Source organism: Mesocricetus auratus, unplaced genomic scaffold (assembly GCF_017639785.1).
Source record: "Mesocricetus auratus isolate SY011 unplaced genomic scaffold, BCM_Maur_2.0 Super-Scaffold_2245, whole genome shotgun sequence".
NCBI lineage: Eukaryota > Metazoa > Chordata > Mammalia > Rodentia > Cricetidae > Mesocricetus > Mesocricetus auratus.
In genome coordinates, this window is record NW_024429180.1 from 50,915,378 (window position 1) to 50,929,827 (window position 14,450).

A 14,450-nucleotide genomic window follows, 5' to 3' on the forward strand; every position below is an offset into this window, starting at 1 on the left:
ATGTGCTGCCATGCTCAGTTAAGATCATACCTTCAAAATGAAAAAGAAAATTAAGTCAGGTTTGGTGGCTCTTGCCTGAAACTCCATTATGTGGAAGGCTGAAGCAGAAGATCCACCGAAAGCTTGAAGCCAGCTTGGGCTATAGAGTAAGACTCTGCCTAGAAGAAAACGAAAACTTAGGTACTCCTGCACTGCTTATTCATCGTCCATGCATCACTTTACTGATAGATTGGTCTCCATATGTCATATTGAGTCTTGTTGCCAGTAGTGTTCTGTATTGGGCATGGGGGTGGTTATAATGGCAGCCTTCCTCTCAAGAGAGCCTGAAAGGAAAGGTCAGAGTTATTAAAAGAAGTAGTAAGCCAGGTTTAGTGGTCATGTCTGTAATCCCAACACAAGAGGATTAGGAATTCAAGGCCAGCCTTGGCTACATGGTGAATTCAAGGTCAGTTTGGGCTACATGAAACCCTCTCTCAAAAAACAAAACACAAAGAAACCAAAAATTTGATCAGACACTAAAGTCTGTTGCAATTAAAGGATCTTCGGATCATTCCAGCCCTAGAAACTTAACTGAAATAAACACACCATCAGATACTGACCAGGAAATTAGATTTACTCTTGGGAGTTTTTTGAGTGTTGTCAAGTGTTTAGACAACAACTTTGCAATATTTGTGAAGATTGCAGGTCCACATTCCCTCAGAATTTTGACTTGTCAAAGTGTGTCCTGCAGCCTGCACACTGCTGCTAAAGCTCTGTCAGGAGTTTAGTGAGCTCACACATGTGTCATGTCACATTTAGCATGGGCAGAAGTCTGGATTCTCGTACGCTTTGCTCAGCTGAGGTCATGGGATTGTGAGGATTGTGAGAGTCTTCCTGTGAGGTCACTAGTTGTTTTGAGCCCTTGCTCTTTATTTTTCCAGCTAGACTGCTTCCAGGCTTTTGACACACTGTTCCCATAGGTAGTTCCTAGTGTAGATGTTGGCTTTCTTCTGGCCCAGCCTGCATGAGTCTCTGACTTATGGAGGAAACCTCTGCTCTCTAAAGGTCTGTGTGCTTAGGCCATGTCCATCCAGGAGAATCTCCCCTTTACCATCCAGTGAAGTGTAACAGTGAGAGGCTCATCGTAGGCAGAGTTTCCACAGACTCATTATACCAAGTGGAAGTCACGGGAGTCGTGTTACAGTTTGCCCAACATAGGTGGATGGATGAAAACCAGTAAGATACTTGCTGCTTTTATGGGATGGGAGTTCAAGACAGGGTTTCTCTATGTAGCCTTATCTGTCCCGCAACTCTGTAGACCAGGCTGGCCTCAAACTCATAGAGATCCACCTGTCTCTGCCTCCCAAGTGCTGGGATTAAAGGCGTGTGCCACCACCACCCAGCAGATGTTTTTTGAGGATGTTCATTTCAGTGTTGATTATAACAATAAAAGATAATTGTCAATAAAAGGCCAATTAAATATATTATGTTAGTATTAGAGATGGGGCCTGGGAGTGTAGCTGTCAGAAGAGTATTTTTGTGGAGTCCAATCTTTCCTTCTACCTTTATGTGGGTTCCTATGATTAAACTCAGGTCCTTAGGCTTACACAAGTACTTTACCTGCTGAGTTATCTTTCTAGCCCCCAAAATATTTTTAAAGCAATGCTAGACCACTGTTTAAATATTAAGGGATCTATATGCGCTATCTAGAGAGATGTTCAGAGGCTGTTAGCTGAGAGAAACCATTTGCTGATGGCGCACACTATGTGCAGAAGAAATTGGCATCAGGGTTTACTTCTGTGGTTTTTGCTGGGTCAGAAGGTCTTATTTTACTCTCTAGTACTATTTGAATTATCTTTTTGTCACCATTATGTACTACTCTTGTGATTTTTTTTTTTGAAGCTGCTAATTTTAAAATTACTTGATTGGGGACCAAGTATCTGAAGGGTTTTTTATTTGTTTTGTTTTCTTTTTAAAGATTTGTTATGTATACAGTGTTCTGTCTGCATGTTTGCATGCACACTAGAAGAGGGCACCCTATCTCATTTTAGATGACTGTGAGCCACTATGTGGTTGCTGGGAATTGAACTCAGGACCTCTGGAAGAGCAGTTAATGCTCTTAACCTCTGAGCCATCTCTCCAGCCCCTTGTTTTGTTTTGTTTTACGAGACAGGGTTTCTCTGTATTGTTTTGGAGGCTCTCAGTCCAGCCCGGCCTCGAACTCACAGAGATCGGCCTGCCTCTTTCTTCCTAGTGCTAGGATTAAAGGCATGCGCCACCACTGCCCGGCTGTTTTGTTTTCTTAAAGGTGTGATCCTGCTACGTAGTCCTTGCCTCAAACTCCCTAGAGAGACAAGGCTGTCCTCAAACCTCATAGGTCCTGTAGCCTCTCCACTAGATGTATGCCGCCACTTCTGGCTCCTGGAGGCTGCTGTTGTCATTTTTGTCTTTGTGTTTTAAGGCTGGGGGATGCTTCAATGGTAGAACACGTGAAAGACCCTGACCTCAACACCATAAATACATCTGGGGGGGTTCGAGACAGGGTTTCTCTGTGGCTTTGAAGGCTGTCCTGGAACTAGCTCTTGTAGACCAGGCTAGTCTCAAACTCACAGAGATCCACCTGCCTCTGCCTCCCGAGTGCTGGGATTAAAGGCGTGCGCCACCACTGCCCGGCTATAAGTAAATATTTTTTAACACTTGTTTTTATTTTGTGTGTGTATGTGGGGTGAGCATGTCCTGGCTTGTGTGGAGAGGCCCTTGAGTCGATTCCCTCCCTGTGTGAGTCTCGAGGGTTGAATTCAGTGTGTCCCCTCAGCCATCTCACTGGCTCATAAGTATGTTTTTGAAGCACTCCTAGTAACTCTGCTGTATGCTGTTGGTTAAGAATGACTGCGGGGCCAGTGAGATGGTTGCGCACTTGCTCCTGAGCCTGGTGACCTGAGTTCAGTGCCCAGGAAGCAGAATGGATTCCTTGAGAGCTGTCCTCTGACCTCCACATTTGTGACATTATGTATCTATGTATGTATGTATGTATGTGCATGTGCACACACAATGTGAGAGAAATAAAAATAACTCTGCCAGTGTCTGAAAACCTCCTACTCTCTGTCACCTTCATCTACTTTTAAGATTTTGAAGTACTTTGTAGTTCTTGCCTAGAAAATTAAATATGTATAAAACAGCCAATAAAGGCCCTGGAATGTGCATGATGGAAGTCAGCTACTTGTACTCAGAATTAAGTGAGCGGCAAGAAAATTGTCTGTGGATGCCCTGTTTTGAGTGAAGTGGGTGTGGTGATTTAGGTTTTGATAGAGGGTCCTCTGTATTGCCCAGGCTCAGGCTTTTTGTTTGGTTTGGAGAGACATTTACTGTAATTTTCCCACCTATCCTCCCCTTTTAAACAAAAGTTTTGGTTTGTTCTTTTGTGGGTTTTGGTGCTGGAGAGTGAAGTAGATTTCTTTTTCGGTCAGCATAATTGGTTCTATTTATAGAAGCTAGAACAATAGGCTCAGGAAATGCTTTAATCATCCTATTTTGCCCAGAGTTTCTTACTTTGTGTCTCTGTTTGCTTTCAGTGTGCTTCTAGCTATACTTGAGGCCAGTTACTAGTCTCCTGTGTAGTATCTCCCATTTCATTCTAATGCTGCATGGAAGATGCAAGTAAATCTTGGAGCAAGCATACACACTAAAGTACAAATATAAATGCGACTCCTGTATAAGGAAAGAGCATGTGTGTGTTGCATGGGTGTTCACTGATAAGCTGATCTTGCCTATGGCCATTGTGACTGTTAGAATCAGAGCTGTATAATTAATGCTGGGAGACATCAGTTGCAGAGTGTGCAACTGCAAGCTTGTTACTGTTTTTAAGGAGGGTGGACGGAAGCTTTTCTTGTCTCATATCAATGTGAGTGTGTGTGATTTAGACAGTTCTATTTTTACTTTTTACTTTGAGACAGAGTCTAAGTTCCCCAGGTTGGCCTTGTATTTAAACTCCTAGCTGGCTGGGATTACAGACCTGTGTCACTAGGCCTGCATCACATTCACTCGAAGATTTAATTTTGTTTTGAGGCAGGCCAGGTTTAGCCCTGCTTGTCCTGTTACTCACTCTGTAGACCAGGCTGACACTGAACTTACAGACATCCACCTGTCACTGCCTCCCAAGTGCTGGGATTAAAGGCGTGCACCAGCACTGCTCAGGTGGGAGAGGTGGTTTGGTTTGGTTTGGTTTGGTTTTGGTTTTTTTCAGATAGGGTTTCTCTGTATTGTTTTGGAGGCTGTCCTGGCACTCGCTCTGTAGACCAGGCTGGCCTCGAACTCACAGAGATCTGCCTGCCTCTGCCTCCCGAGTGCTGGGAGTAAATGTGTGCGCCACCAACGCCCGGTGGGAGAGGTGTTTTTAAGACGGGTTTGTTAGGCTGCCCAGGCTTGCCTTGAGTTTGCTGTGTACTCCCTGCTGGCTTCAAACTCTCACTGAGCCTCCTGCCTCATCCTCCTGAGATCACAAGCATGTGCTACCATGCCTGGCTAACAGTTAATTTCTTACATACCGTCTTCTTATTGTTATGTACTAAGCAAGAAGCTTAGTGTATTGCTCTTATCTCATAGTTTTGGGTCAAGAATTCTCAAGTGGATTAGTTTGTTGTTTCATGAACTGTTTTTTTTTTTTCTTGGCTTATTGACAAGTTCTAGAAACTTTTGCAATTTTCTAATAAAAACAGTACTATTATAACAGATTTTTAAAGAACAAGTACTGTTCTCTGCAGCATTATTTAGAGTAGCCGATTGGCCTGGTTAGTTTGTTTTTCTTTTTAATTACTAAGCTGCTCTTAAAAGAACCACAAAATTTTGCCTTACCCTCAGGATTTTTTAGCTATGCTGGAAAATTCAGTTGACTCAGCGAGACACACACCTTTAATTGTAGCACAGGAGGCAGGGGCAAGTCGATCTCTAGTGAGATGGGAGGATACAGAGAGGGGGAAGACAGAGACGGGGAATCTTCAGTGAATGCAAATAAAAATTAAGAAAATATATGTTTGATGGCTAGACAGGTTGTGGTTTCTTATAAATGATGCTGACCCTCAGAACTTTTCCTAGAATTCTTTTAAAATGTTGTTTTATTGCTGGCCATAGGTGATGTATGCCTGTAATCCCAGCAATTAAGAAGTGAGTTAAGGTCAAATTGGACTATGAGACTTTTTGTTTTCATTGTATATAAAATTTGGTTCCTTCCTGTTAATTTCCTTTCTAATGGCGTCTGACCCCAGAGCTGTTTTCATTAACCTGGTGTTACAGACAGTTGTGAGCTGTCATGTGGGTGTTGAGGATGGAATTGAACTGTGGTTTTCTTCCCCAACCCCCACCCCAGAGAGAGTTTTTCCATGTAACAGCCCTAGATGTCCTGGAACTTGCTCTGTAGACCAGACTGGCCTGGAACTCACAGAGATCCACCTGCCTCTGTCTCCCGAGTGCTGGAACTAAAGGCGTGCGCCACCCCGCCCAGCTTGAACTCAGGTTTTATGGCAGGGCATCCAGTACGCTTAACAGCGGAACCACCAGCTCTCTAGCTGCCTTCCTTGGCTTTTACATGAACATAGAAATGGTACCTACTTCATAGGGATTCTGTGAAGATGGTTAGTCAACACTCTCAGTTACAACCACTGTGTGAACACACTACACACATCCAGTGCACTTCAGTCACACAGTTACAACCACTGTGTGAACACACTACACACATCCAGTGCACTCCAGTCACACAGTTACAACCACTGTGTGAACACACTACACACATCTGAGTGCACTTACTTTACACACATCTGACTGTACTTCAGTCCTCACAGTCTCATGACTTCTAAGGATTGTCATCCAAAGCAAGGTTCCAAGTTAAAAGCTAACAGATCTGAGGTCCAAACTGAGAGTTAGGTTACAGATCATTTATTTGACCATCATGCTGGGTCAGGCCCTTAGCTCACTGATACATATGATGGTCACTATACATATGTATACTCACTACACATCTGTATTCATTAGAGAAAGTCAGAAAGTATGACAAAATAGAATTATAGATACTGTCACCAGTCCAGTCCCTCTGGGGAAGAAACCCTGCCTCAAAATAAGCCAAAAAAAAAAAAAAAGGTACAAATATGGTTCTTACAAACTCTGAGCTCATAATAAGGTAGCATATGCTATAAAATAAAAATAAAAGGTTTTACCTGCCATAATGGTAGTGTGACTAGAACCCACAGATTCCCTTAAGCCCAAACTCCAATCACACAGTATCAGCCACAAAGAGAAACCCTGAATTTTCACGATTGGAAGGTTTCTCACTTCACATGTCTCTTGGTTTTATACTTTCCTTTAAGGACCTCCAGTCTTTCCAGCTGTCTAGACACTGCACTCTGGCCCAGGCTAAGAGTCACATGCCTTTCACCCTGTCTCAAAATACAAAACAGTTCAATAATCCAAACATTTTTACATAAACTAGAATAATACTAATTTACTTCCACATCTTTAAAATAATGAACAAAAAAGGAGCTGGAGAAATAATTCAGTGGCCAAGAGCTGTTCTTGCAGAAGACCAAGGTTCAGTTCCTAGCACCCACATAGCAGGTCACAACTCTCCTTAACTCCGGTTTCCTCTTCTGGCCTCCTGAGGCACTGGCATGCACTCAGCACATATACGTGCATACAACAGGCAAAATATTCATACGTATAAAAGTAATAAATCTTTTTAAAAGAATAAACAAAATGAGCAGAAAAGTTTCTGATACAGAAATAGTTTTCAGTACTGTGGAGACAGTTCCACATGGGCTAGAAGCTCCACGATCAGAATGCCAGCATCCTTTGTAAAGCTTTACTGGCAATTTGAGAATCCTAGAAGGACCCTTAGAGGAGCCCAACGCTGTAGCCTCCCCCAGGTGATATAATGCTGCCTGATAATTGACAGTTGGCAGTCAGCTGCCTTTTCAGGTTTCCAGGGCAACAGAACTAGAAAGTTAATTGAAGGGCATTCTTGTCTTTAGAAAGGGAAGGGAGTTGTGTTAGCCGTGGTCCGCGTCTCTTAAAAGACATCTTCTCACGGAAGGCTCTTCAGACTCCTGAAAACAGTGGCTTCCAAGCTGGCTTCACCTTCTGACTCCAGGTCTTGTAGTTATGACACTGTTTGTCCTCTGACTTTGTCCTCTTTTGGCAGGCCGGATTAAGTATTCGGAACTGGTGTATGAAGCATGTATGAACACATTCGACTGTCTTCCTCTCGCTGCTCTCCTAAACCAGCAGTTTCTCTGTGTACACGGAGGAATGTCACCTGAAATTACTTGTTTAGATGACATAAGGAAAGTAAGTAATCTTTCGTTGATTTCGAAGGGTATGTTGTTAAATTTTTGTTCTTACATATAACATTTACTATCTGAAATTAAAAGAAAATACAATCAGAAGTAGAAAAACAGAACTTATCCATGATCTTATCATTGTTGGATAGCTGTTATTAACACTTTAGATACATCTATTTCTTCTTTCTCTTTTTAAAATTAATTTTTTGTTTTGTTTTGAGACAAGTTTTCTCTGTGTAGCCTTGGCTGTCCTGAAACTTGTTCTGTAGACTAGGCTAGGCTTCAATTTAGAGATCCACCTGCCTCTGTTTTTGTGCTGGGATTAAAGGTGTGCACCACCACCTGGCCTTAAAATTAAATCATTTTTTAAAATTTATTTTATTTGCATTCGTGTTCTTCGGACATGTATGTCTGTGTGAGGGTGTCAGACTTGTAGTTTCAGACAGTTGTGAGCTGCCATGTGGGTGCTGGGAATTGAACCCCAGTCCTCTGGAAGAGCAGTAAGTGCTTTTAGCCACTGAGCCATCTCTCCAACCCCCTAAAATTAAATCTTAATGACTAAAAGTATAGTATTCTTATAGTATAACTGTGGAACATTCTAAAAATTATTTGTTTATTTTAAACAGGATCTCTCTGTAAAAGCCCAGGCTAGTCTTGAACTCAAGACAGTTCTCCTGCCTCATCCACTAAAATGCTAGAATTATTCAGCATATGCCCCCATGCCTAACTTGGAAACTTTAAATTATGTTCCAGTGTAGAAGTTTCTGTCCCTCCTGGGCTTTGGTTTCACAACCATTTAGTTCCAGATAAACATAGAGGCTTATATTAATTATAAACTGTTTGACCTATGGCTCAGGCTTCTTATTGGCTAGCTTACCCATTTCTATTAATCTGTGTATCTCCATGTGGTCTTGACTCACCACTGATACCAGGTATCTTCCTTGGCAGCTACATGGCATCTCTCACTCAACCGTCTCCTTTCTGTATCCCTGTTTGGATTTGTCGCCTGGCTAAATCCTGTCTGTTCATTGACCGAAATAGCTTTATTCATCAACCAATAAGAGAAGCATGTATTCACAGCATACAGAAGGACATCCTCCATCATTCCCCTGTGCAAGGAACATGAACGTGTCCTTGGATAGGTCCTTTAACCTTTGAGTACATTCTCTTTGTAAAATGAGGCAGCTTGAATTAGTGTGGAGCTCTGCCCACTCTGAAATGGCATTGACTTTAACACCTGGGTTGTGTGGCATGGTTGCCCCATTTGCCGTACCCGGTGACTGACTCGAGACCCTGTAACTTCACAGCTGGGGATGAGGAGCAACCCTGTGCACTTGCACTGTAGCTCATGGTGCCGCCTCACCTTCCTGTCCCCTCAGTTCCCACAGACACAAGCTCCCCAGTAAGAGGTCCACCCGTGTGCTGGCTTTTTTGCTGTCTTTTAAGCACCTAGACTTTCTCCTTTAGTAGACTTGCATTCAACGGTTATGAATCGATTGTGATAAAAAAAAGCTCCCCTCTCAGCAGGCGCCCTCTTCATGTGTTTTATCAAATGTAAGTTAATAACAAATATTAAAGTGTTGCCACCGCATAGAATGGAAAGAATAAAAAGCCTTTAGTAAAGAAAACATTTCCATTGGAATAAAGTGAGCAGTGGAAGAGTCGTGGCCAAGTATTCCTGTAACACTCTTTCCCATAGAAAACTGAAACTAGCGTTAGATTAGTCTCCAGGAGTTTGTGGCAGCTGATTTCACATTTGAGTTGGATGAATGCTGCACTGGATTAGCACAGAAGGAGAGGCCTCTTTCTACAGGATTCTCAGATGATAGAGAAAGGAGAGTTATGAACTTTTGTTACAGAACGCTCATTTTCTCACAGGATAATCCTTCTGGACTCACTGCCTCATCTCTGAGGCATTTCCGTAAGTAGAAGGGGACTTTTGACCTGCCTGCTTTCTGATTTTTTTCCCCCTTTTGGCTCTGTGTGTCTTCTAGTTAGATAGGTTTGCCGAACCCCCTGCTTTTGGGCCAGTGTGTGACCTGCTCTGGTCTGATCCCTTAGAGGAGTATGGCAGTGAGAAGACTCTGGAGCACTATACCCACAACACTGTCCGCGGCTGCTCCTACTTCTTCAGGTAAGCTGATCCTCAAAGGCGAAGGCGATGGAACAAGTGGGGATTTTCATTTTTAAACTTTATTTCTACTGCTTTTAATTATGTATGTGTGTATGTCTGTGGATATATGCACCTGAGTACAGATACCTGTAGAGAGAGGTTGAGGCATAAGAGCTCCTAGAGCTGGGATAATAGGCAGTTGTGAACCACCAGTGTGGGTGCTGCAAACTAACTTGGGTCTTCTGCAGGAGGAGTATACACTCTTAACCAGTGATCCACTTTCTGACCTTAAATATTTTTAAAAAGTGTCGCACCTGCTGTGCGGCCTGCATCCGAGAATGTAGCGAGGTGGTAGGGATAGATGACACAGAGACCGGTCGGTTGCTTTAAGAAAACTTTATCTTTCCCAAGTCAGCTTAGGAGGAGACCCCAGTCCGCTTAGGAGAGCTCTCAGGAGAAGTCTTAGGAGAAAATCTCAGGAGAAGTCTCAGGAGAAGTCTCTCCAAGAAAAAAGAGCTTCCCTTTTTAAGGACTTTTGCCATCCATTTACATACCATTCTTTCCACTTCTCACCCTCCTGGCTGGTGGTTTAATCTCCGGTCCCAGAATCGGGGAGACACCACAGGGGGCAGGGACAGGAAGAGGCATCTAGCCCTAGGGGGTGTGACAGTCATGGTATTTCAGTGAGCAAGCCCTTATCTGAGCCCTATGAAGCTTTAAAGCACTGAATTGTTTCCAGTAATTGCTCCCAGGCCGAAGGGGAAGTGGGTTTCTGCTCAAGGTCTGGTGTCCCCACAATTCACCCCTTTTTATTTTTAAATGAGGCACTCCTGTCTTAGGTCAAGTAGGGTCACCCTCCCTGGCCCGTCTTTGGGGGACCTTGAACCCCTGTTAGGTGGGAGTGGGTCTTCCCCACAAGTTGCCCGTCATAAGAGCGCCCCAACTTTAAAATCATTTGTAATAAGGCTTTATGGCTATCGGGATTGCCATGGGCTAAGGCACTTTGAACTCAGCATGAAGCCAGAATGCCTACTGCCACTGTTACCATTCCTAGGACCCCCACTGACATAGCGCCTCTCTGTCACCTGCCCATCCCCCGATCTGGGCCTTAGCATTCTACCACCAGCCTTTCTTTGCTACAAGGGTGATTTATAGTTACAATTTGAAGGTCAAAACAGTGATAAAGTTTACAATCATTTTAAGATCTACTTAGGAAAGCATTAGAGAGTGCACTTGCACAGATACATTAGGTACAATCATTGATGTTACACATGTAGCATTATAAAAAATATGAACAAGAGGCTTGTTGCACTATTTACAGAGTACCAATTTGTTCCTGTGGTGATGTAGTCTGTCGATTTAATGTCAGTAGTATTTTTAAAAAGATTTTGTATGTAAGTGTTGTGTCTGCATGTCCGTCTGTGTACTGCCTGTGTGCCTGGTGTCCTCTGAGGTCAGAAGAAGGTATTAGATCCCCTAGAAATGTGGTTGTGGGGCTGGCAGCCAGATGTGTGCTAAAAACTGAACCCAGGTCCTCTGAAAGAGCAGGAATTGTTCTTACCCACTGAATCATCTTTCTAGGCCAGCCTTTATGGAATTAATTTCTTTTTGTTGGGGGGGTGGGTCTCTGTATAGCCTTGGCTATCTTAGAACTCACTCTGTAGACTAGGCTGGCCTCCTCACAGAGATCTACCTGCCTCTGCCTCCTGACTGCTGGGATTAAAGGCATGCACCACCACCACCCAGCATGAAATTATTCTCAAGTGGTTCAGGTCTTAACCATGTAGTATAGAGATTTCTGTTTGATCTCAATCATTCTGCTCTTATTTCTCTCTCTTTCTTTTTTTAATGTCTCCCTCACCTCTTCCTTTTTGGTGCTTGAGATCAAACCCAGGGCCTCACAGGTTTTGGGTGAGCACTTGTTCATTTCCTTAAAAGCAAAAGCATAATGCTTTCTTAGACATTAGACCATAAGAAGTGTATATAGTGAACACAGCTGCCTTCCAATGTCTTGATGTTATCAGCTTTAAATGATCTATTATTTGTTCCTGATTATCATCTAGACACTGCCTAAAGATTTTATGTCTCCCCCCCCCCCGTGTGTGTGTGTGTACCACGGGGGGGGGGGGGTCCTGGTGCCTGTGGAGACAAGAAGGCATCAGATTCCCTGGAGCTGGAGTTACAGACAATTATGCGCCATCTGTGGGGACTGCAAACCAAACTTGGGTCGTCTGCAAGGACAGGAAGTATTTTTTACCCCTGAGTGTTTCTAGATAATGAGTGGGCATAGTAGCATATACCTTTAACACCAGTGCTTGAGAGACAGAGACATGCAGATCTCTGGGAGTTAGAGTGTGATCTACATAGTGAGTACCACACCAGCCAAGAACTACATAGAGGGACCCTGTCTCAAAAAAAAAAAATAAGTAGGTAACTTTACTTTTTCCACAGAGATTCTGATTCAAAAGATCTGGGCCAGGGGATCCTATTATATATTGAAAAGCTACTCACATTTTGGAACTTCTGATATAGACAAAAATAAAAAATGAACAGAACATTGTGATCCACTGTGATCTAAGCCTAGCATTTCCTGGAAGTTAGCTATTGTTCTAAAGCTCACATGGGAACTTTTGATGTGGTTTGCCAAGCAAAAAATAGAAAAGAGAAGAAAATAGGGAAGTTTGAAATGTAAATTATTTTTAATTCCAGTGTTTTATCATAACAAATAATGCATTTTTAGTTCCCTAAAACAGTTTCTGATTGGCTGAGATAATACATTAATAAAATGAAGTAAGCATACAAAAAAAGAAAACTTAATTCATTTGCCTTTATACATTTTTTTGAGACAATGTTTCTCTATGTAGCCTTAGCTGTCCTGGAACTCACTCTGTAGACCAGGCTGTTCGAACTCACAGAGATCTGCCTGCTTCTGCCTCCCGAGTGCTGGGCACCTTTAAACAATTTAAAAATAATTTTTTGTATTCTTCTCTGCCAACCTTTCTAGTGACTTATTTAGTGAAACAATTGAACGTTTCCTTTTTTTTTTTTTTTTTGACATTGCTTAAGAACTTGGCATTGTTGGCTAAATGTCATTTGGTACAGTTCCTGTGGTCACTCACCAGCACCTCTTATACTATATAGGCCTTCCACCCAGAAATCCTCCTTCTGAAACGCAGCTTGGGAATTTCAGTGAATCCTCACACTCACCTGAGTTCATGGTTACCCAGTCAATCCTCATGGAGCTCCTGCAGACATTCGTGGACACTCACTGTGCAGAACAACAGAAAATGTCCCAGTCACCCCTTACAGGCTTGCAGCTCAAGTTAGAAGTCGTGCTCTGGCTTTTTTCCAATCTTCATTTCTTCTGTTTTATATGTATGAGTGTTTACTTACATGTATGTTTGTGCACCATGTCTGCCTGGTGTCTATGGGGGCCAGAAGAGGGCATCAGATCCCCTGCAACTGGAAGTATGGATGTGGGTGCTGAGAATCAAATCCAGGTCTTCTGCAAGTACAGGAGGTTCTCTCAATCACTGAACTCTCTCCAGCCCTGATCTTGCATTCTGTTACTGTTTTAGCACTTTTTATCAGCCATTTATTTCAGGGTTGACAGTGAGTGGTACTTAAGCATAGTGCCAAGGTGCTGCCCAGTGTTTTTGAGCACAAGTGAGCTATAATGTCACTTACAGAGAAAATAGGTCTGTGCTAGATTTGTCAGGAATGAGTTGTGTCACTATGAGTTCAAAGCTAATAACTCCATAGTATATTTATATAAAATGTCCTTATACAGGGAGAACATCTGAAACACATAAGTGGTTGATGGAAAATATTGTGAATCTTAAAGTCCATATAGCACATAGGAACAATGCCTCATGGCATGACTCCTCGATATTAGGCTTTACCCGGATTTTGCAACCTCCTACCTCATTCCTAGGGCCTCCATGTACTTCATAGTCTTGAGTGGCTGACAGATCATTGTTTCTGTGGCAGTCAAGGGCAGGGAGTTCTTGTTTTGCAATGGTGATAATGTTGATCTGAAAATTAAACATTGAGCATAGTGAAAAACAAAGTTGCCCCCTTTTTTTCAGACAGGATCCCATGCATGGCCTCAAACTTGCTATGTAGGAAAAGATACCATGAACTTGTGATTCTTCTCTTTCACCTTCAAAGTACTGGAATTACAAGTGTGTGTAGCATCCCTAGTATATGGCTAAGGGGTTTGAACCCAGGACTCTGTATATGCTAGGCAAGCACTGTCCCAATCAGGAAACAAATATTTAAAAAAAGGTAAGTAATTAATATCTGTACATTCTCCAGATAATTTTATATTCTCTAGTACTTCCTATTTGTTGTCTAGATAAGTAAAATAGACTATTTTAGGAGTATATGTGGATATTATTAGAATGTGGTGGTCTAGGGCTGAAGAGGTGGTTCAGCAGTTAAGAACACTGGCTGCTCTTCCAGAGGTCCTGAGTTCAATTCCCAGCAGCACATGGAAACTTGCAACCATCCATAGTGGGATCCCATGCCCTCTTCTGTCATGTAGGCATACATGCAAGTAAAGCACTCATATACATAAAATACTCAAATCTTTAAAAAAGAATGTGGTGGTCTATAATATTTTTATCTACTCCTAAAATAGCCGTGCATAGTATTATCTTGGCGTTGCTATTACATATAAAGCTGTAAGTGGATTCTTTTACTTTTATAAAGGTTTGATGATTAAAGAAGGTCTACACTCATTTTGTAGCACTTACTGCATACAAATACATGCACACATGCTGTTGTGGTATGTTTTCATATCAAAGTATCAAGAAAAGTTTTGATTGTATTGTTAGTTTTAAAGTTGTATCATTAGTGTTAAGATAAAATAAATTAAAAGATGGAGAAACTGTTTCTAGTCTAAAGTATCATCAGATTTGATAGTAATATGTATTATTGAAATGGGAATCACTGGTTTCTGAGTTTTTAATAAAAGTTCAGTGGTGGGCTGGTGAGATGGCTCTGTAGTTCAGAGCACTGACTGTTCTTCC

At 42.3% G+C, this 14,450-nt stretch overlaps 1 protein-coding gene across 5 annotated transcripts in view; it reads left to right on the top strand.

Moving 5' to 3' along the window:
* Ppp3cc (protein phosphatase 3 catalytic subunit gamma) overlaps positions 1-14,450 on the top strand; it is a 70,177-nt gene that overhangs the window by 34,199 nt on the left and 21,528 nt on the right. For all 5 annotated transcript variants that reach the window (XR_005873160.1, XR_001196532.3, XM_013114101.3 and 2 more), the window contains 2 exons: positions 7,166-7,311; positions 9,299-9,438. Coding sequence is in view for 3 of the 5 variants with exons in the window: in XM_013114101.3 (XP_012969555.1) it covers positions 7,166-7,311; positions 9,299-9,438 (286 nt within the window). In the remaining 2 variants the exon portion in view is untranslated. The remainder of the gene's footprint in view (positions 1-7,165; positions 7,312-9,298; positions 9,439-14,450) is intronic.